We start from the raw sequence: 22,323 nt of genomic DNA on the forward strand, positions 1-22,323 counted from the left end.
GGAACTCAAGCCCCGCCCCTTGCTAGAGCGCGTGCGCGGGGTGTGGCCTGGTGCCGTGGGGAGGCGGGAGCGGAGCCGCGAGTGGAGCCGCGAGTGGAGCCGCGGGAGCTCCGGGGCCCTGCAGGATCTCCAGCCCTGGGATTCTCCAGCCTTGGGACTCTCCCACTCGGAACCGCGTTAAAGATCCGCGGGCAGCGGGCAGCGCCCCGCTGGGATGGTCCGTACATAAACCACCCGTCCCAGCCGCGTTGTGTAACCGGCCCCGTGGGGCGAGGAACCGCCGCCACCGCGGGCCGTGGGGAAGGAGGTAAAGGCGGGCTCAGGGAGCCCCCCGGGGAGGAGGTGGGAGTCCAGGCTGGCCCGTTCGCCCCCAGCTGCTGCAGGGCTGGCACAGGGGCCGGCGTCCCCCGTTGTCCCCTCGCCACTTCCCTGTCCTCTGAGGGGCGCGGGCAGGGGGTCCTAGAGCCTCCGCCCGTCCTCCTTCTGCCCCGTCCCCCATGGGTAGAGACTCCCGGGTGTGGTTCTCGACCTGTTGCAGGAGAAGCCCCAGACAAGCCCGTACACTTCGATGTGTTTGGAACTTACTTCCTCCTCTGATTCAGTATGCCATTTTCTTGCATCAAAGCTGTATCCAGTACCGTATTTATCACCTAAGGTATTCACACCGGAAGGAACCTAGAGGTTAGAATCAACAGTAGCCTCAGGTCTGGCTGTGGAGAGTGGGATTATGGAACCAGATTTATGAAAAAATTAATTCTTGGATCCCAATTAAGAATTGTTCTCAAACCTGTCAAATCATAATAACATTAAACACCTTAATGGTGATAATTATGCCATTTTCCAAGCCCAGACTGTGGTTTGAGAGAGCAGGTGTGAGGTTGTTCTCTCCAGGTGTCTGACGCCTGTGTTTATCTGTTTCACTTTTGCTTCTGAAGCAGCCAACATACAGTCAAGAAGCATTTGACAATAGACAGTGTCCCACAGAGGAAACTGCTAAAAAATTCTCTTCCCGGTTCCTAGGCCTTGGTCTGTCCCTGCCCCATCTGACTCTGCCAGCTCCAAGAGCCAGTGGGACCAGAGAGGAGCTGCCTGCAATCCTCCTCCTCGCTCTTGGGAATTACACAAAAGCTTGAGTGGCTTAGACCATCTTTGATGCAGAATCCAGCTCAGTGCAGATATTTATGATATTTAGGGGTGTTTAAAACTGGGCAACTCATTTCTGGATGCCTGTAAGAACAGGAGCAGCACAGTGGGTTTTGGATAGTGCCACTGACAGCCTTTTCATCCCTACAGCACATTCCTGCCTGTGGAGAGAAATGCTCAGGAGCAGGAGAGCTGGGATCAGTGACTGTGTGACCTCCTCTTTTTGGGGTGATGTGTTGTAAAGACCCTGGAGCGTCAGCTGTGCCAATCTCAAGGTAAGGCCTGGATTTCCCTGCTTTCTGTCTTGTACCTATCCCGTAGTGCAGGGATGAATCCTCTGTGAGGTATGTTGTCTGCCTGTCTAGTTGCTTTTTGGGGAACTGATGTGATCTGGATGTGGAAGGGACTCTGCCCAGCCTTGCTGAGTGAACAGGCTCGAGCCACTGGTTCATGGAGAGGTGGAAGAGTAACAGTGGATAAATCCCAACATGTCAATGACAGACAGCGCCCGCTCCGCCTTGTTTCCTTTCCTTGTGACACGACAGGAGTGTCCAAGAGCTCAGTTTCTTTCTGACATCACCCATGGCCTGCACAAGTGATCCCCCTCCCCATTTCTTCCCACCCAGTAGGTGATCCCAGCTCCTCACCCAGCTTTGACACCTCTTTGGCTCTAGGCTTCTGCCTTCCCCAGTGAGCTTCAGTTCCTTTTAATGGAGCCCCTGCTCCACCCAGCCTGTTTTAATGAAATCCTTGTCCCCACAGCTCTGATTCCCCCAGTCCCCTTTAGTGGGATCCCCAGAGCTGCTGTTAACCCAGACCCTACAGCCCACCCAGGCCCTGGCCTGGGGCCTGCCTGCCCTGTGCCCAGTCCCTGATATGGTGTGGTCTTGCTCCCCACTGCTCCTGCAGGGATGCCATGACTGGAAGGGATGGGATGAGATGGGATGGGTTCCACCTGGGGGATATAACTTGGGGCCATCCCATGGGCTGTGTGGGGCACTGGGCTCAGAGCAGTTCCAAGTGTGTGAGACCAAGGGGCATGGGGGTGAGCGTGATCCCACCGACATCAGGGCACTGTAGGGCCCTGGATTTGGGGTGACCCTGCAGACCATGTGGTGCTACAGGGCTTGGGACAGTCCCAAAGGCTGTAAGGCCATGGGGGCCTTGGACCCCCTGATTGGGGCAGTCCCTCAGTGAGGCTAGCTGGTGCATAGGATGTAGGGGAGTCTTTCCAGCACACTTTGCATGGTTCAGTACCCAAAAATGCCATCTGGATGCTCCCCCGAGCAGCAGAGTTACCTTGTTTTTCCGGTTCTCCCAGGAAGTGGGTGCAGGGCAGTGCTGAGCTGGGGTGCAGGGCAGAGCATGCCACACAGCCCAGCCCTGCATTGGGCTGCACTCTGTGCTCTGAGTTTGGGGCCTTCCCGGGGAGTTGTAACAAAGTGGGCATGTCTGGGTGCTGCTAGTGCATATGTTTGGGAATGGAGCAAATCAGATTTATGGAAAAGCTGTTGGATGTGGGTTGAGCAGGGACAGGGGCTGAGTTGTCTGGTGCAGCCATTGGGAGGGGATGAGTGGAACTGTTTCGCTGGAAGAGCTGAGCTGGATTAGAGATTGTTGTTTGGTTCTTTGCTAATCTCTAATATCCTCTCCTCTGGGGGTATGGCTCAAAATTAGCAGCAGGTGGGGGCTCATCTGGAAGGTGGGCATTGAACTTTCCCAATTTTACATGGGAAAGCAAGTTTAGGAGGTGCTGCTGGGCTTGGTGCAGGTACAAGGTGGCAGTTGGGCTCCTCCTTTGCTTACCAGCATCTGCTGGGTCCATTGTCCTGAATAGGGCAGCCAGAGGTTGGGAGCTGCTTCCCAAACTGTACCCTGAGACGCTTCAGCCTAAGACCCAAGGTCAGCACTCCTGCTAACCCTCTGAACTCAGCTGAAGTGGTTCAAAGGGGAATAAATGTATGAATCAAGAGTAATTTCATGTCATTATCACACCCAGCTCTGCTCTGGAGGCAGCTGGGAGGGCTGGGGATGTCCAGCCTAGAAAAGAAAAGGGGAGACCTCAGAGCCCCTTCCAGTGTCTAAAGGGGCTTCAAGAGAAGTAGAGAGGTACTTCAGACAAGGGTCTGGAGGAACAAGACAAGGAGGAATGGCTTTCCACTGCCAGAGGGCACGGTGAGATGGGATATTGGAAGAAATTCTTCCCTGTGAGGGTGGTAAGGCTCTAGCACAGGTTGCCCAGAGAAGCTGTGGCTGCCCCATCCCTGGCAGTGTCCAAGGCCAGGCTGGCTGGGGCTTAGAGCAACCTGGGACAGAAGAAGGTGTCCCTGTCTCCTACTAAAATTGCCTGACAGAGGGAGTATTGTACCAGGTCTCTGATGAACTGATTGCTCCTGTGGACCTCCTTGAAGTCAGCTGATGGCTTCCAGAGGATTTGCTGATGTCTGTGAGGTTAAAAAGTGTTTGTGCACTAAATGGAGCCCTGGCAGCTCCATCTATTTTGATTCCTTCCTTCTGGTGTGTGTTATTGGGATGTAATTTCATCAAGGGATTTAATTTAAGGATTTGATAGACTCATGTGGGGCAGAGACCATTCTCTGTGGAGGTGGATGGTGAGCCTGCTGCTGAATGGTGGGGCCAGAGGAGAAGTTTGGTCTTGTTCCTGCGTTTCTCTCCTATAACTTACCAAGGCAAGAAGTTTCTGGTAAAAACTGCAGAGGATTTTTTTTTTTTGAGCTCTATTTCTAATTGTTAATTGACCTTGTTCTTTATAGCGATTTGGTATCCTGAAAGCCAAGGGTTCCCTTCCTCCTGTAGCCAGGATGCTGCATCGCACCATTCACCTTTTCCGGAAGGAACTCCGGCTCCACGACAACCCAGTTCTGCTGGCTGCCCTGGAGTCCTCAGAGGCCCTGTACCCTGTGTACATCTTGGACAGAGCATTCCTGACCTCCTCCATGCACATCGGGGCCCTGCGCTGGAATTTCCTGCTCCAGTCCCTTGAAGATCTCCACAAAAACTTGGGACAGCTAGGCTCCTGCTTGCTGGTTATTCAAGGGGAGTATGAGATTGTTCTTAGGGATCACATCCAGAAGTGGAATATCACGCAAGTGACGCTGGATGCAGAGATGGAGCCGTTTTATAAGGAGATGGAGGCCAACATCCAGCGCCTGGGGGCAGAGCTGGGCTTTGAGGTGCTCTCCCTGGTGAGCCACAGCCTGTACAATACCCAGCGGTACGTGGCTGCCCCAAATCCACAACTGTCTCCAGGGAGGTCATTTTAGAAGAGAAAAGGCCAAGTGTCTTGGTTTTTCCTTTGGAGGAAATTGAACTGTCTGAGGTGAACATGATGCTGTTTGCTGGGGGAACTTTGTGTGTTGCTCTCTTGGAAGAAATAGAAGAGATTGTGCATAGGTTTTAGGATTTCAGCCCAAACAGCTGCTGCTTAATTTTTTCCTTTTCGGCAGTTTAATTCACCTAAAAACTTACTCTTTTAAACAGAGTGATAGAAATTATCTAACACATTTAGTAGGACTTGTAATAGTTCTATTAAATATGGTAAAGATTTTTTGTCTGAATACACTTGGATCAGAGGCCCTCAGAGGTTACTCAGTGTTAAATGACTGAAGATATTGAAATCAGTAAGAAGGATAACAGTAGTAACTAAACCAGCCCTAACACTCCAATTTTGCAAAACCCCGAAATTATGTAAATGAATGGATGTGTGTAACTTGCTGTCTTGAAGTCAAACTGTTTGCACAGGTGATTGCTCAGAGAGTACAGTTATTTAGAGCCCTGAACTTGTTTTTTATGACACCAGAGATGTCCCACACCCTGCCCTGTGTGTCCTGGCTGTGTGTGGCTGTGCAGGTGAAGCCATGTCTGGAATCCTGATCTGAGTTTTGTTATCTGAGGTCCTGAGGAACTGCTCTTGGGATAGTTGTACAGTCACCCAGGGGAATTTTACTTGTAAAATCTGTAATTTCTACATTCATTTGCACTAATGGAGTTGTTATAGCCTGTGATGTCACCTTCCTGTCCACTGGCAGTTCCAGCTTCTTCCTTGGTTTCTGTTATGTGAGAAGATATAATGGGTTTTTTTGGGTTTTTTTTTTTTTTTTTAGGATTTTGGACCTAAATGGTGGGAGTCCCCCATTAACTTACAAGAGGTTCCTTCACATTCTCTCTCTGCTTGGTGATCCTGAGTTGCCTGTCCGAAACCTCACAGCTGAAGACTTCCAGTAAGTACCAGCCTGTGAGCAGGAACTGCTGGTTCTCTTTCTCTGCCCAAAAGAAGAGCCAGGCCCAAATAATAATGAGGCATTTTAGATGTTTTCTTGTTTTATTCCTGTGCGTGGAGGTTTATTGATTCTATATACAGGGGATGTAACTGTTGTTGGGAGGGGAGAGCAGATGGTGGAATGGTCTGATACTCATCTCTTTTGATATTTGTGCAGATTTCTCACCATGTGGGACACCTCACAAAATAATGGTTGGATTCAATGACTTAAAGTTTTTTTCCAACCTTAATGATTCTGTGATTCCATAAAAGTCTTCAGCTTTTGCAAGATACTTTGTCTTGGTTTGAAAAGATAGGTGTCTGCTAATGAAGGCAGCAGCCTCCCCTGAAATGGAAAATGTAAACCCCCTCCCTCCAAATTATTATAATTTTGAAATTAAGGGGCTCTCAGACAAAGATATGGGAACAGGAATAACAGTTCTTTACTGTGAAAATTAAAAATACAAATGCAATAGTACCAAAAAAAAAAAAAAAAAAAGCAAAACAGCACACTGATAATGTCAGAATATGTCCTGAGACCCTGTGGATCAGGGTGCTGGTAACAGTCCTATTAAATGGTGGCTGCAGTCCTCCTGGAGTGGCAGCTGTGGTTCTGTTGGAGCAATGATCCTGTAGAAGGGTGGTGTTTTTCTCTGAAGGGCCAGTGGTGGTGTAGATGGGCCTGATCTTCCTCTGGGAACCTAGTGGAGAAGAAAGCTGCTCCTCTGGGAATCTAGTGGGGAAAAGGCTGACTGTGGTGTTCCAATTCTCAGATTATATCCAGGTAGGAATGCTTGGCTCCTCCCTCTGGGTGGCACATCTCCCAATAGGATGATGGAATTTTATCAGTCAGGCAGTGACACTCAATGGCTCATTAACAGAAAATATTTCCTGGAGGGAGGGTGTGAAGAGATAAACAAAACTGCCCCACCTGGTTTTAACAGGTGGCCCAATTAACAGAAGATAACTGCCCAACCTCTAAAAGACAGCAATAGAATACACACCCCCAGCCACATCTTGTAACCTAAGACACATCTTGAGAATACCTTTTAAGAGCTGTCAAACTCCTGCTGAGGAAAGCCTGGGGAATTTACTCAAAGGCATGCTCTGCATTCCTCTCAAGATTTTGGACAGGAATTGGATGAACCACAATAGTTAGTTTTATGCAAGAAGTTTGATGGAATGAGCCTACTGTTCCCTCCTGGCTTTAAATCTCTGCTCCCCTCTGTTATATGGGAAAGAGAAACTGAGCTCATGTCTCCCAGGACTTGAGAAGCTCAGAGTCAAGGATGTCTTGTGTTTAGCTCTCCATGAGGAGAGGTCAGTGATCCAAAGGGAGGTAAGAGTGGGGCAGGAGAGAGCTGGAATGAGACTGCCAATACTTGGGATTCAATGTCAGGTGCTTCCTGCATGGTCTCAGCTCAGTGCCACCAACCCAAGCTTGGATCTTCCCATCTTGGGGGAGTCCTGTTACTTCCTGAATGTTGTCCTCAGACAGTCTGATGGCAAGACTCATGTAAGTACATAAGTATATATGAGTTCCTGTATTTTTTTTCTAGCACTGTTTTTTTTTTTTTTTTTTTTCTTTTTCTTGTCTGATTTATTTGTTTGGACTTTTAAAATTAATGCTGATGAGAGATAAGTGGTTCACATGCTTCCCAAGAGGCCTGAGCTATGTCAGTGCTCTGAGAGCTGCACTGGCCCCACCTCTGTAGGTGTCTGCAGCAGGGCTGAGCTCAGGTTTGTCCAGGTAAGTACAAAGATATGTTGATGTCTGAGTTCATTCATGGGTTGTGAGAAGTCTCTGTGCCACCAGCACTTCCTTGGGCCTCTTCATCTGTGTTTTACAGGAAGGAATAAAAACCAAACTGATGCTCTTCTAGCCACATGCAGGGCAGAGGCCTTGGGAAGCCTCAGCAACTGAGGCTGAGGAGATGCGGGTGGGCTGCTGAGGCGTGTGGCCTTGGGGGGCCCCAACTTGGTTAGGAACAAGTAGCCAGGGTGGCCCAGGAAGCTGATCTGCCTCCTTCCCTATGAAACTGAAAGAGAGAAGGTTTAGATTAGATCTTGGGAAGAAATTATCCAGTGGTGAGGCCCTAACACAGGTTGGCCAGAGAAGCTGTGGCTGCCCCATGCCTGGAAGTGTCCAAGGCCAGGTTGGCTGGGGCTTGGACCAATCTGGGACAGAAGAAGGTGTCCCTGCCCATGTCAGGGGGTGGAACTGGATGGGCTTTAAAGTCCCTTCCAACCCAAACCAGTCTAGGATTCTGTGACTTCAGAATGACTATTCCTCAGAGGCACAGGAGCTGGAATGGCATTTGGAAGCAGCACTATAATTGTGTTTAGGGTCTGAGGAGGCCCTTGGTTTCCTCCTAGGGATGGATGTGACAGCTGGGAGGAACTGGAGAGGAGCTGCCTTTGAGTCTTGTGTAGGGCATGGGAACTAAAAGGGTGTTGAGCTGGGAGTGCAGCTGACTGCTCTGAGCACTGTAACTTGGTGGGACTCTTCTCCAGTTCAGGCTAGAATTCCCTGGAGCAATTGCGGGATGAACTCTTCTCCCCCAGGAGAATACAGCCTGGGATTTCTCGCTGTGCTTTCATTCTCTGTGCTCTGGTTGGACTGTGATAGATGATACTTGGTATGTGCATGGACAGGGACTGCCTCTTTCTTCTGGCTCCAGTTGCTCCTTTCAAAGAGTTTTCTCTCTCACCTCAGGAGATGTAGGGCCCCTGAGCCGGGCCTGGCTGAGTGTTACAGGGTGCCTCTCCCTGTGGATTTGAAGATTTCCCCAGAGAGCCTTTCCCCTTGGAGAGGAGGGGAGACTGAAGGGCTGCGGCGCCTAGAGCAACACTTGATTGACCAGGTCAGCCCTGATGGAACACAGGGGATGGTGGTAGCTCCAGATGGGCTGAGATCAGTGCCCAGCTTGGCTTGGAGGAGGGTGGCAGCTTGGGCATGGGTTTTGTTCTCCTTGATTTCTGGGAAGCGGGAGTGTTTTCCAGGCATGACATCAAACAAGGCCCTGTGATAGTGATGCCAGTTCCAAGAGCTTTTCTCTGTTTATTACTGGCCATGTGTCAGCTTGTGCTGCCTGAACCCAGATTTCTGTTTTCATTTCAGGGCTGGGTGACAAGTTTTGCTAAACCAAGGACAAGCCCAAACTCGCTGCTTCCAAGCACCACAGGCCTGAGCCCATATTTCAGTATGGGCTGTCTGTCAGTTCGGACATTTTTTTATAGGTTGTCAAATATTTATGCTCAGGTAAGGAAATAATTGGTCCTAAGTAAGCAAAAACAAAACTGTGACATGTGTGACATAGGAACCTGTTGGAATCTGTGGGTATTGATGATTCTGAGATTGTAGAAAGTCTCTGTCTGTCAGCCCCGCTGCCAAAGCAGAAGCCATAATTGGTCTGTGCTGTTTCAAGGTTGTTTATTCTGTTTATCTCTAACATGTTCTGCTGCCCTGCCGCAGCTCTGTCCTGCAGGGCAGCGTGTGGGGCTCTGCCCTCAGTGGGATGGTACAAACATTAAATACCACAAACTGCCTGTGCTGGATTTACAATAACGTGCCAATATCTGTCACCTACGTTGGACAGTGTGTCCCCAGCCTGAACCAACAGAAAAATGCCAACACCACAGTGAAACATGGAGGGCATGAAGAAGGAGGAAAAGGACAAGACACACCCAATTTCCTTCATCTTGTCCCCTCTGCACCCCTAATCTAAAAATCTAAAATTTTACTTTTGCACCCGTGTCACACTTAATTATTGCTTATATCAAACACTCAGAGCTTGTAATTCATCCTGTAAGATTGAAAACTCTTTTCCATGGACAGAGATCAGAGACAGTGCCTCTCGGGGCTCTGTACAGGGGGGTTTCTGACCTCCTGCCAGGGTCTCAGGCCCTCCAGGGCAGCCAAAGGGAAGCCCTGGATTCCCACAGGAACCAGGATTTAACACTCGTCTTGGTAGAGACTTGGTGTATCAAAAAATGCTGCTTTTTAAATGTCTTCTCTCAGTGTCCCATGAAATCTGTGGAGTCGCTTCATGTTGTGTGAAACACCTGTGAATGTCTGCAGCTCTTCCCAATTAAGTTTTAGAAACAGGATATTCATATTCTAAATTCATATTTTTATCAGGAACTGTAGTGACAGGGCAAGAGGGAATGGCTTCAAACTGAAGGAGAGCAGGTTTGAATGAGATGTTGGAAAGAAATTCTTCCCTGTGAGGGTGGTGAAGCCCTGGCACAGGGTGCTCAGAGAAGCTGTGGTTGCTCCATCCCTGGAAGTGTCCAAGGCCAGGTTGGATGGGGCTTGGAGCAACCTCGGCTAGTGGAAGGTGTCCCTGCCATGGCAGAGGGTGGGGTGAAATAGGCTTTAAGGTCCCTTCCAACCCAAATCATGGTTCTTTGAATAGGGAGCAAGCAGACATAGGATCAGCAGGGAAGTCCAGGAAAACCTTCCTAAATTTCAAAGATTTAGTTTGTCTGTCTGGTGGTTAAGGGAAATTTTTGATTGGCTTATACAGTTTGGTTTCTGGAAATCAGCTATTTTTGTCTTAGACAAATTTTAATTGTTGCATAAATGAAAACCACTTTCTGGAATCTTGTTTGATTCTTAAGAAAAAGCAAGCTTGAAACCAGCCCAAGAAAACCAACCTCCTTTACCTCCATACTAAGATTATAATTTAAGACATGGCTGAGCCACCTGAATTCAGTTAACACATTAATAAATACATGCTTGGTGTAAGAAATCCCAGTGTGACACTGTTTTGGAAGGTAGATGGAGTATGTTTGAGGTAACACTGAAGTCTGGCAGTTTGGCTTTGCTTTGGGCCAGACAGCATTTGCCTCAGATATTTGATTTCCTTGACTTGAACACTAAAGTGCCTTGAAACCAGTATTGTAGTCAGATTAATCTTTATTTTATAGGCCTGACAGTCACAAAATGAGTGAGGCTGCAATGGTATGTATGAATTGAAGCTGTCACCTTGTGTCTTTTGCAGGCAAAGCACCACTCTCTGCCCCCAGTGTCACTCCAAGGGCAGCTGTTGTGGAGGGAATTCTTCTATACAGTGGCATCAGCAACCCCCAACTTCACCCAGATGTCTGGGAACCCCATCTGCCTCCAGATTTCGTGGTACAAGGATGCAGAGAGGCTCCACAAATGGAAAACGGTAATGAGGTGCATGGCCACCTCAGCCACTGCATTGGAGCTTGGAGCTTTCCTCTTCCCTTGATCAGTCCCTGGTGGCGGTTTGAATGCATCTTGCAGTGGTGTGACAAGCTGTGAAAATGGGAATGTTCAGCCTAGAGAAGAGAAGGCTCCAGGGAGACCTTCAAGACCCTTCTGGTGCCTAAAAGGGCTCCAGGAGAGCTGGAGAGGGACTTGGGATAAGGGATGAAGTCACAGGACAAGGGGAGTGGCTTCCAACTGGCAGAGGGCAGGGTTAGAAGGGATATTGGGACGAAGTTCTTCCCTGTGAGGGTGGTGAGGCCTTGGCCTAGGTTGCCCAGAGAATCTGTGGCTGCCCCTGGATCCCTGGGAATGTCCAAGGCCAGGTTGGACAGGGCTTGGAGCAACCCAGGCTAGTGGAAGGTGTCCCTGCCCATGGCAGGGGGTGGAATGGGCTTTAATGTCCCTTTCCACCCAAACCATCCTGTAATTCTGTGAAAGCAGTGTATGAGGGGAGAGCTGATGTTTCTGTTCTGCTGCAGGCAAAGACAGGGTTCCCATGGATCGATGCCATTATGACCCAGCTGCGCCAGGAAGGCTGGATCCATCACCTGGCTCGGCATGCTGTTGCCTGCTTCCTGACACGGGGGGACCTTTGGATCAGCTGGGAAGAGGGAATGAAGGTTCACTGCTGGCTTTTATTTTCCTCTGTTCTGCTTAGCCCTCAGAAGCCCTGCACAGCCTGAGTCTAGCAGTGGAGGGTTCTACAGAGCAGTGTTTAGTTCTGCCCCTTCCTGCGGATCTCAGGATTTATGGGACTTCTTTGTCACTCAGTGCAGTGGTGAGAGGTCATTCCCTTCCCCAAATCCTTATGATTTTCAGATAATAAGGATACTAGTGGAGGCATGCTCAGTCTGTAGCAGGTTCCAAACCCAGAGTTTTTGGGTTGCTCTGTCTTTCTTCTGTCTGTGGAGAGCTGTCTTGGTTTGAAAAGACAGGTGTCTGTTAAGGAAGGCAGAAACCTCCCCTGAAATTGAAGATGCAAACCCTCTCCTTCCAAATTGTTATAATTTTGAAATTAAGGGGTTCTCAGGCAAAGGTATGGGAGTAGGACTAACAGTTCTTTATTAGGGAAGAAAATAATAATAAAATAAACAATGCAGTAATACAAAGCAATACTGACAGAGTCAGAATATGCCCTGACACTCTGTTGGTCAGGGTGTTGGTAGCAGTCTGGTTAAATGGTGGCTGCAGCCTTCCTGCAGTGACAGGTGTGGTTCTGTTGAAGCAGTCAGCCTGTAGGAGGATCTCCTCTCTCCTCTGAAGATCCAATGGTGGTGTAGATGGGCCTGGTCTTCCTCTGGGAATCCAGTGGAGAAGCCTGCCTGTGGTCTTCCAGGTCTCAGATTACATCCAGTTAGGAATGCTTGGCTCCTCCTCTGGATGGAGCACCTCACAATGGGATGATGTAATTTTATCAGTCACACAGTGAGGCTCAGTGGCCCATTAACAGAAGATATCTCCCAGAGGGAGGATGGGTTGTGGAAGAGATAAAGAAAACTGCTTAATTAACAAAAGGTAACTGCCCCATCAGATAGGAATAAAATTTCCTATTTAAGAGCATTCTTGGTGTGCCTGTGAGGAGGCAGCCCAGGCCGCACAGTGCTCTGCTTCCAGCAGCAACCTCCCAGTCTTGTTTTGTCTAGTTTTTGCAATATAGCAATTTCAGGGGTGTTTTTCTCTCTCTTCCCATCCCTGATGTGCAGGTGTTTGAAGAGCTGCTTTTAGATGCTGACTACAGCATCAACGCTGGGAACTGGATGTGGCTGTCAGCCAGCGCCTTCTTCCACCAGTACACACGGATCTTCTGCCCTGTCCGCTTCGGGAAGCGCACAGACCCCCAGGGCAACTACATCAGGTCAGGGGACACCCACCCCACCGTCTCCCTGAGAGCTTCTCAAGCTCCTCTGGCATCAGGAACTGATGAACTAGATCAGTTTCAAACGCACACACCTCTTAAACAGGGCATAGCAATGGTTTTATTGAACACTTGAGGAAACTGAGACATGGAGAAGCAGAGAGAAGCAAGTGATGGCTGAGCAGGGCTTGTGTTCATTTGTGAGCACCTGTTGACTCCATCACCATGTTTGAGTACTAGGCTGGCTTCTCTTTCTAAAGGATTTGGTAGAACTTCACACAGTTTCCCTGCTCCAGTCTGCACTTTGTTTCTTGCTTTTCATATAATTCTGGGATGTTCTTGGAAGGGAGCTCAAAAGTCATCCAGTTCCACTCCCTGCCATGGGCAGGGACACTTTCCACTATGCTAAAGTTTCTCCAAGCTTTGCCTTGGACAATTGCAAGGATGAGATAGCCACTGGTTGCCCAGAGAAACTGGCCTCACCACTCTTACAGGGAGGAATATCCCAATATCCCATCTAACCCTGCCAATTCTTTAGTTGCACACACATAGGTTTTGTTTTCTACTCTGAATCCTCTTTGCTTCACAGTCTCATTTTATTGTCTCTCCATAATGTGCTGATGGGCTTTCTCAAAGCACTGGGCTCCCTGTGTTAATGTTGAGCAAACAGCTTTTCTTGGTTTGAAAGACAGATGTCTGCTAAGGACAGCAGGAGCCTCCCTTGTAATAGAGAATACGAACCCCCTCGCTCTGAATTATTATAATTTTGAAATTAAGGGGCTCTCCGGCAAAAAGATACGAAAATAGGAATAACAGTTCTTTACTCAGAGTTCTTTACAGCTTCCTAAAGGGAGGTTGTAGACAGGTGGGGGTCGATCTCTTCCACTGGGCAGCAACTGGCAGAACAAGAGGACACAGTCTCAAGCCTGGCCCGGACGGAGGAGAGGCTTTGCTTCACAGACCCCGGGGGCAGCCGGGCCCAGATGGAGGAGAGGCTTTGCTTCACAAACCCTGGGGGCAGCCGGGCCCAGTGCCCCTATAGCACTCTGAGAAGCACTAGGCTGCAACAGCAGCTATGAGCAAAAAATCCCAGCATGGCAGGCGAGATGTGTCAGAAGCTCTGTGACAGTAGCTGGAGCTGTGGGACTGCCTGGTCGGGCGTGGGTGCAGAGCCCAGCAGCAGCAGAAGAAAAGCAGCTCCAGCTGGTTGTGGCGGTGGCAGCGATTCCTTCTCCCAGGCTGTGCGTCCGACCATCCTCCAAAGCCCAGACTGAGCGAGAGAGCCACAGCTGCCCCAGCCTGTCCTTTACCTGCTTCTATTCTCGCCTTCTATTTCTGTTCTGTTCTATTCTCTGTTCCTCCCAGAGAAACTCCCAAAAACCAAAGGAGTTTCCCCTCCCCAAGGTCTCAAGCACACAGCCATCAGTGCTTCTTAGCAAATCAATGGGAAAAAATTCCACAAGTAGAGGAAATAAAAGGAAAGAAAACCCAACCCCCAGTACAGCTCCATTTTCCCCACATCTCTTCCTCCCATCCTGTCTAGATTTGGGTATTGCCAAGGAGAAGCCTGTGCTGAGGTCCCTCACACAGTGGGACATAAAATGACTTTGGCATTTTGCAACAATTTTTAAAAATTAGTTTGTTTTTAAGATTTATTAATGTTTAGGATGAAATGCTAGTGAAAATGTTAAAAGCATTTTGGAGGAAATCAAAACTGAAGTACTGTTTAAATCACCCCATTTATTCTATGCTGTGAAGGTAACTTTTTGAAGCTATTGCCTATGGAGGTTTGAGAACATAAACCCGATTCTTTTGTGGAGAATGATTTCCCACAGATTGTAATATCACTATCAACATGGTACAGTTAGTTTATACTTATCTGGATGTACAGATATTTGCCTACAGGATTATAAACCCCCCTATTATCCCTGTTTTGTAGGAAATACTTGCCCATACTAAAGAACTTTCCCTCCAAGTACATCTACGAGCCCTGGACAGCATCTGAAGAGGAGCAGAAGCTAGCAGGATGTATCATAGGTAATTCATTCACATTCCTTGCAAAGGATTTTTCTGCTGCTAACTATCCAAAATAAATGTGTATGAGATGGAAGCATAACACTTCCAATATAAGCCATTTATCTTCTGAAAATGGATGAATTCCAACAGCCTTCCTTCTGTTCATTCTCCATTAACACTTTTTTATTGGAGTCTCATTTCACAGTACATGTTTTTGCCTCAACTTATATCCTAAAATTCTTGGATTACTCCACACTTTTGCCTTTGAATTTATCCATCTTGGGTGCTTGACTGCTTTAAATAGTATCAGAACATCTTATGCTTTTACTCCTGCTCTAACACATATTTGAAGGCTCTTAGGTCAAAGTGGGAGCTCTTCTCTTTGATGGAAAGAATTAGGCACTTCCATTTAAGAAGAGCTGGAAGTATTTAAAATCCAGGGAAAAATGTCCTTGCTGAGTCTGGTAAAGACCCTGTCTCCACATTACCCAGGTCAGGATTACCCCTTCCCCATGGTGAACCACAAGGAAGCCAGTGACCACAACCTGCAGTTGATGAAGCAGGTCAGAGAAGAGCAGCACAGAACAGTCCAGCTCACGAGAGGTGAGAGATGCTGCAGCTCCTGCATTCCCTGTGCTGTGACACACAGGCTGTCCTCAAGAACCCAGGGCTCCGGGGTTTGGCTTTGGGTGTTTTTCCAGGATGCTTTTTCACGTTGGATACCAACATCATGGCAACTCTTCTGCTTGCTGTTAAAATGCTGTCCCGAGTGTGAGAACAAGAGTGTGAGCCTTTTCTTCCTTCCCTCACTCCTTGGAGCATCCCCCTGCCTGCTGCAGAAATGCCTTCCCAAAACCAGATCTTCTCCACCTGCCCTGACTCCCCAGCCCCTGGCTGGCTGCATGTGTCTCCAAGGTGCAGAAATCTCTGCAGCTCTGCCCATACATCTTATAAACCAGAACATTCTTGTTTGTCCTTGATACTGTGATCTGCCTATGCCATAGCAGAAATTGAGATTTCCACTGAGCACAAAGCTCAGGAGAGATGTGTTGCTCCAAGAAATTTACCTTTTGGCATGGTTTTCTGCATTGCTTAACCCTATGGATAACAAACAGGTAGTTATCAGGTAAGGCTAGAACACTCATACTGTGTTGAGCCTGAAGTACTTAATTAGGTGTTTCCAATCATACAGGTGTGTCACTTATGGCACCTGTGCTCTTAAAATTGAAATCCCAGGGCCTGTGCTGAGCTCAGAGGAATCCTTCACAGTAAAATGTGGAATCTCAGCCTGGTTTGTGTGGGAAGGGGACATTAAAGCTCATCCAGTTTCCACGTCCTGCCATGGGCAGGAACACCTTCCACTATCCCAGGTTTTTCCAAGCCCTGTCTTGCCTGGCCTTGGACACGTCCAGGGATCCAGGGGCAGTCACAGCTTCTCTGAGCACCTGTGCCAAGGCCTCAACAACCTCACAGGGAAGAGTTTCATCCCAGTATCCTACCTAACTCTGTCCTCTGATAATGGGAAGCAATTCCCTCTTGTCCTGTCCCTCCAGCCCTTGTCTCATGTCCCTCTCCAGCTCTCTTGGACTCTCTTTAGGAAGGGTCTGTCAGGTCTCCCTGGAGCATTCTCTTCTCCAGTCTGAACATTCCCAGCTCTCCCAGCCTGGCTCCATAATGGAATTTAAGTGACAAAATACCTTTTTACTTAATGGTGGGCCACAGCAGCCTCTCTGTATTATAGAAACCCACCATGCAGCAGCTGAGGGGAACCTTAACTATTCCTTCCTTCACCCCTCTGATCTGATGGAATTAATTATTCCAAACCCTGGAATGGATACCTATTAATGTGTCCAGGAGGTTGCACACTGGAACAGTACAGGTATAACCACTGTGTGCTGGCAGTACTTCCAGCAACCCTGTGGTACCAGGAACTAAATGTTGGGAATGTTGGGAAAGCCATAATTTTGAGAGTCCCTGACTCCAAGCATTATCCCAGCGCTCATCTCAGTATGAAATCCAGCTCATACAGGGGAGCAGATAAGGTCTAAGGAGTAGGATGGGGCTTGGAGCAGTCTGGAAGGTATCCCTGCCCATGGCATGGGGTAGAATGAAATAAGCTTTAAGGCCCCTTACAACCCAAACCATCCTGGGATTTCATTATTCTTGCTGCCCATAAACAGAAGTATTTTCTGATACTTTGTATCTTCACCTGACCAAAGTCACAGAAGACTTTGCAAACTTTAATCCTTCTTTATATCTTTCTGTAGATGATGCAGATGACCCCATGGAAATAAAGGTAAAACGTGACCATTCCGAAGAAAACATTTCGAAAGGAAAAGTGGCCCGAACGACAGAATAAACCAAAATTCCCTCAGGGGTCACCTGCTGGGTACCAAAAAAAGGCAAGAGAGGAGAGCCAGGGGCCAGCTGAGCTGGCCAAACCACTGTCCTCCATACTTTGCCCTGCTAATGGTGCCTCTTGCTTGTGACCTGACCTCAGGAGATGTGTTGGATCCTGAGTAGTTTTAGTGCAGTTATTTTGGATGTAATTGTTTATCTTTGAGTGGCTTCTGGACCATTTGTTGAAACTGTTGGGTGAATGCAAGAGGTGCTTGGTTGTGGCAGGTCCTGCTGCTGCAGCATCCTTCAAATCCATGTGTTTCATGCACCTGTATATATAGATTTTTTGACAAATATCTTCATGTCAGAAGACTGGGTGCACTTTAATGTGGTTGCACATTAGTATTAGGACCTTGATTTGCTTGCCTTGTAGAGACAGACTTAGGGATGTTCAGATTATTTATTCTAAGTTCACAGTTTATGATTGTAGTCCCCATTTTGGAGAGACAAAGCAGAGTGCAGCCCCTTGTACCTTGTGTGTAGTTTTCTAAGTCATAAGTAGGAATTATTATGCATTTTAAGAACAAGGTTGAAAATATCTCACTAAATTAGGGCTAATATATAACTTTGTCACCATAATTCTCTTCCTTGGCTAACTAGAACTGCAGGGCAGAGATTAACTCTGTCATGTACGACATGGAAAAATGAAATGTATTGTGAAGTTTGACAAGGCTGGATTAGTCAGTTGTGATTGGGGTTTGGGATGGGGAGGTGCAGTGGGGTTTTCATGGCTGCTGGGAGTATTCTGGGTTTGAAAAGAAATAAAACTTCTGACATGAACAATGCAAGGGCTCTGGAGCAATCTGTTACCACAATTGATATCCATTGGTCCTCTCAGGAAACCTGGTGGCACAACAGCTCCAGCAGCAATCCAAACTCCTTGGAAGCATCCCAGGATCCAGTGCAGGAGCAGCACAGGAGCCATGAGCACCAGGAGGAGGCTGTAAACTGCGGGATCTTTCAATGCTGCTGGAGACCTGCAGGACCTGTCGGGGCAGACCATGCTGGCAGCAGGACAGTGAGGTGTAAATCCTTGCAAAGCTGCAAGGACCTTCCTGCTACTCCAAGCCTGCATCAAGCTCCTGGAGATGCCCATATTCCCTGACACTCCAGCCCTCCAGCAAACCTAATGACTTGCAGGGATGACCAGAAGGAAAGGCCTTCTGCTTCCCCCTTTTTGAAAGGTAGAATTCTAAGGTGGTTCTTGTTTCTTTGGGAAGATCTGCTGCTCCAGAGCCTCCTGGCATTCCTCTCCTCTGTCTCTGGGCTCCTTCCTGTGCCTGAAGGGATTTACAGCATCCCTGAAGGTATTATGTCCATCCACCAGAAGGGCTGGAAGGAGCATCTGGGAAACTCCAGGCCTGTCAGCCTAACATCAGTGCCCAGTAGGATTATGGAACAGATCCTCTTGGGTGCTATCACCTGGCACGTACAGAATGGCTGGGGAATCAGACCCAGCTAGCATGGGTTTAGGAGGGGCAGGTCCTGCCTGACCAACCTGATCTCCTTCTATGACCAGGTGATCCACCTGGTGGATGCGGGGAAAGCTGTGGATGTGTCCACCTGGACTTTGGAAAAGGCCACTGTCTCCTGTTACACTACGACATGAAAAAACTCACACATGGATGCTAGATATAAAGGGGGAAAGAAAAGAACTTAAAAAGAGATTTTGTTTTCTGACTCTGTAATATATACAATAGCAAAAGTGACTGTGGATTGGATGGTGAAACTGCCACCTCTCCAACCACAGTGGTCAAACCAACAGTTTGTCAATTCTCTTCACCCACAAAGAAGAATGCAAAACAATCATTGTTTATATGAACATTGTGAGAAAACTCAGTAGAAATATGTAAACATCAGAAGGCATAAGAAACTTTTAGAACTTTAAAATTCTCAAAAGAACAGGGTGACAGTCTCCCACAGCACACTCCTGGAAAAGCTGCAGCCCACGGCTGGGACAGGAGCACTCTGTGATGGCTTCAAAATTGTCTGCATGGCTGGCCCAGGGCGTGGTGGTGAGCGGTGCTGCATCCAGCTGGGGACAGGCACCAGTGGTGTCCCTCGGGGCTCTGTGCTGGGGCCAGTCCTATTTAATCTCTTCATTGATGATCTGAATGAGGGGATTGAGTCCACCATCAGTAAATTTGCAGATGACATCAAGCTGGGAGTGTGTGTTGATCTGCTTGTGGGTAGGAGGGCTCTGCACAGAGACCTGGAACTGTTGGATGGATGGGCAGAGGATAGTAAGATGAACTTTATTAAGTCCAAGTGCCATTTCCTGCATTTTGGCCATAATAACCCCCTGCAATTCTCTAGGTTGGGGATGGGGATGGTGTGGCTGGACAGTGCCCAGGCAGAAAGGGACCTGAGGGTACTGGTCAGTAGCCAGCTGAACGTGAGCCAGCAGTGTGCCCAGGTGGCCAAGAAGGCCAATGGCTCCTCAGGAATGGTGTGGCCAGCAGCAGCAGGGAGGTCATTCTTCCCCTCTGCTCGGCACTGGTGAGGCTGCACCTTGAGTGCTGTGTCCAGTTCTGGCCCCTAAGTTTGGGAAGGACATTGAGATCTTTGAATGTGTCCAAAGGAGGGCAACAAGGCCCTTGGGGCTTGGAACAGAAGGGCTTGGAACACAAGCCCTGTGAGGAATGACTGAGGGAGCTGGGGTTGTTTAGCCTGGAGAAAAGGAGATTCAGGGGGGACCTTATCACTCTCTAGTGACCACCCTGAAAGGTGGTTGTAGTCAGATGGGGTTGGGTCTCTTCTCTTGGGTGGCCAGTGACAGGATGAGAAGTCACAGCCTGAAGCTGCACCAGGGGAAATTTAGGCTAGATATTAGGAAAAAAAATTCAGAGAAAGGGTGGTTCAGCGTTGGAATGGGCTGCCCAGGCAAGTGGTGATTCATCATCCCTGGAGGTGTTTAAAACAAGACTTGATGAGGCACTCAGTACCATGGCTTAGTTGGTAAGATCATGTTAAGTCACAGATTGGATTCAATGATCTCAAAGGTCTTTTCCAACCTGGTTTAGTTTGTGATTCTGTGTCTGCAGCCTGGCCCAGTGCAGGGGCTCCAGGATCGCAGATCTGTCTCCTGCCTTGTGTTTCAAGGCACAAGCCTTTGCCTTCAAGCCCTAAAGGGGCTGGTCTTTTTTCCTGAATGTTTCTACGTCGAAGTAGCAGTTTCTGTCTGAGCTTCAGTGAGTTCTGGGGCTCTGTAGTACAGCAGAATGGTGGAATCCCAGACTGGTTTGGGTGGGAAGAGACATTAAAGCTCATCCTGTCCCAGCCCCTGCTGTGGGCAGGGACACCTTCCACTAGCCCAGGTTACTCCAAGTCTCGTCCAACCTGGCCTTGGACGCTTCCAGGAATGGGACAGCCACAGCTTCTCTGGGCACCCTGTGCCGGGGCCTCACCAACATTTCAAGGCCTCTTTGGGACTTCTGTTGTTGCAAAACAGTTTCATGGTCTGGTCTGTGGTTGGAAGGAGCAGGACTTGGCCTGCAAAGGAGCTGCTGTGAGAGTAGGAGCTGTGTTTGAGCAAAAACCAGCAAGTGCAGTGTCAGCCAGCTTCTGGCTGACAAAGTAGCATTGGAGAAGTTTCTGAAAGAAGCAAAATCGTGGAATCACAGAATCCTTGAGGTTGGAAAAGTCCTCTAGGCAGATGCCACATCCACACACTTTTTGAACACTTTAATGAGTGGTGACTCCACCACTTCCCCAGGCAACCTTTGCCATGGCTTGACCACCCTTTCCAGAAATAAATTTTTCATAATATCCAGCCTAAATCTCCCATGGGGCAACTTGTAAAGTCTTGCATTTTCAGTACTGAACCTTCTTGTCCTGTCCCTGTTCCCTGGGAGCAGAGCCTGAGACCCACTTATTGTGTAGAAATCAGAAGTGGAATGTAAAATTCTTGTGGAAGGTAAAATTCTCATAAAGTCCAATTTTAATTAAAATAAGGGGATCAACTAATCTCAGCCTAGTTTGGGTGGGAAGGGACACTAAAGTCCATCTTGTTTCCACCTCCTGCCATGGCAGGGATACCTTTCACTATCCCAGGTTGCTCCAAGCCCTGTCCAGCCTGGCCTTGGACACTTCCAGGGATCCAGGGGCAGCCCCAGCTTCTCTGGGCAACCTGTGCCAGGGCCTCACCACCCTCACAGGGAGAATGTCTTCTCAATATCCCATGTAACGTTGTCCTCCACCAGTTTTTATAGTTTAAAAATCCTAAATGAGGGGTTTGTATGTCTAATGCCAACTCTGCCTTTCCAAACTGCCAAACTGGCAGAGAATTTAGCCAGTCTTACAACTTTATAGATACAAATTTACTTTACACGGTGGAAAATATGAATTCAGATATGTCCTCAAAGAGGTGGAGCCCTGCCCTTGTAGGACAGGTAGGGCTGTCCTAAATATTGCACTGAGAACTGTAAACCAGTTTATAATTGACGTAGCACATATTGAATAGGGAGCACATGGTAACATCTAACTCAGCATCATTTGTTGCTTTCAAGACTCCAGATGAATTTTGACACTAGTTCTGTTACAGCTCAATTTTCCATCTGGTGATATCTCAGTGGAACTGAGTTTGACAAGAGCAAGTATTCACAGCATCCCTATTGACAGGCAGTGGATGCATCTGTCTGGCTGCTTTTCCAGCTGAAATTGCAGACCAAAGAGCCAAACAATCCTTTTGAGAGCAGACTGGACCAACATCTGCCAAATAAATAGCTAATCAGCTCTGTACACAAGTGTCTGCTGACACCAGACCTCAAAGTCAAACCCAAATGATGCCAAATGAACAGGCAGGACAGGAGAGAGTTAGCTGGAATATTTTTTTCTCCAAAATGTTTGTTTGAAGCCTGTGGTTCTGTGGTTGGCAATTCAGAGGAAGCTGAGTTAGACCTTGCTCAACGTGTTTGAATTCAACATGAGGAAAACTTCTGACCATGAAAAAAACCTGAGAGGAATTGTTAGCCTCGCATCTCATAAATGAGGAAGGCAAAGATTGACCTCCAGAGTCTGGAGGACTTCACCAATTCAAAGAGAGTTGAAACACTTAGCAAAAATTACCCAAATCTGAATGAATTTGAATTTTCCAAGACACCAGCTGGCATCCTCTTGCTAAAAGGATCAGCAGTAAATATTGGTGGCAGACAGTGATCCTGGGAAATAGCAAAAACTTATTCTCAAAACCTTTACCTGTCTGTCCTGGACTGGTGACATCCAGAACATGCCAGATGCTGTATTTCCAATTCAGTCAGACACCTAACCTTGTTAATTTTTTAGGATTAGGATCCCTGTGGGAAAATAAGGAAATAGGAGAAAAAGCTTTTGACTAAGTAGAATGAGGTGCTCTGATGAGGCACCTGTAAAGCTGTGTCCAGTTCTGGGCCC

The 22,323-nt window shown here is 48.0% G+C and overlaps 1 protein-coding gene across 2 annotated transcripts; it reads left to right on the forward strand.

Annotated features, from left to right (window-relative positions):
* The first annotated feature begins 64 nt into the window (after nucleotides 1-64).
* Nucleotides 65-17,720, forward strand: LOC100231703 (cryptochrome-1). Of its 2 annotated transcripts, none has more exons than XM_012570954.5 (12): nucleotides 65-307; nucleotides 1,294-1,418; nucleotides 3,918-4,378; nucleotides 5,268-5,384; nucleotides 8,139-8,286; nucleotides 8,544-8,684; nucleotides 10,429-10,599; nucleotides 11,141-11,281; nucleotides 12,365-12,516; nucleotides 14,456-14,553; nucleotides 15,025-15,135; nucleotides 16,800-17,720. In XM_012570954.5, exons 3-12 carry the CDS (start codon nucleotides 3,966-3,968, stop codon nucleotides 16,889-16,891), a joined length of 1,584 nt encoding a protein of 527 aa, XP_012426408.2. In that variant the 5' UTR covers nucleotides 65-307; nucleotides 1,294-1,418; nucleotides 3,918-3,965; the 3' UTR covers nucleotides 16,892-17,720. The 2 variants fall into 2 exon arrangements, with proteins under 2 accessions (XP_012426408.2, XP_072774919.1); XM_072918818.1 differs by having other exon boundaries at nucleotides 66-217.
* Nucleotides 17,721-22,323: the final 4,603 nt, after the last annotated feature.

Source organism: Taeniopygia guttata, chromosome 26 (genome assembly GCF_048771995.1).
Source record: "Taeniopygia guttata chromosome 26, bTaeGut7.mat, whole genome shotgun sequence".
Lineage (NCBI taxonomy): Eukaryota > Metazoa > Chordata > Aves > Passeriformes > Estrildidae > Taeniopygia > Taeniopygia guttata.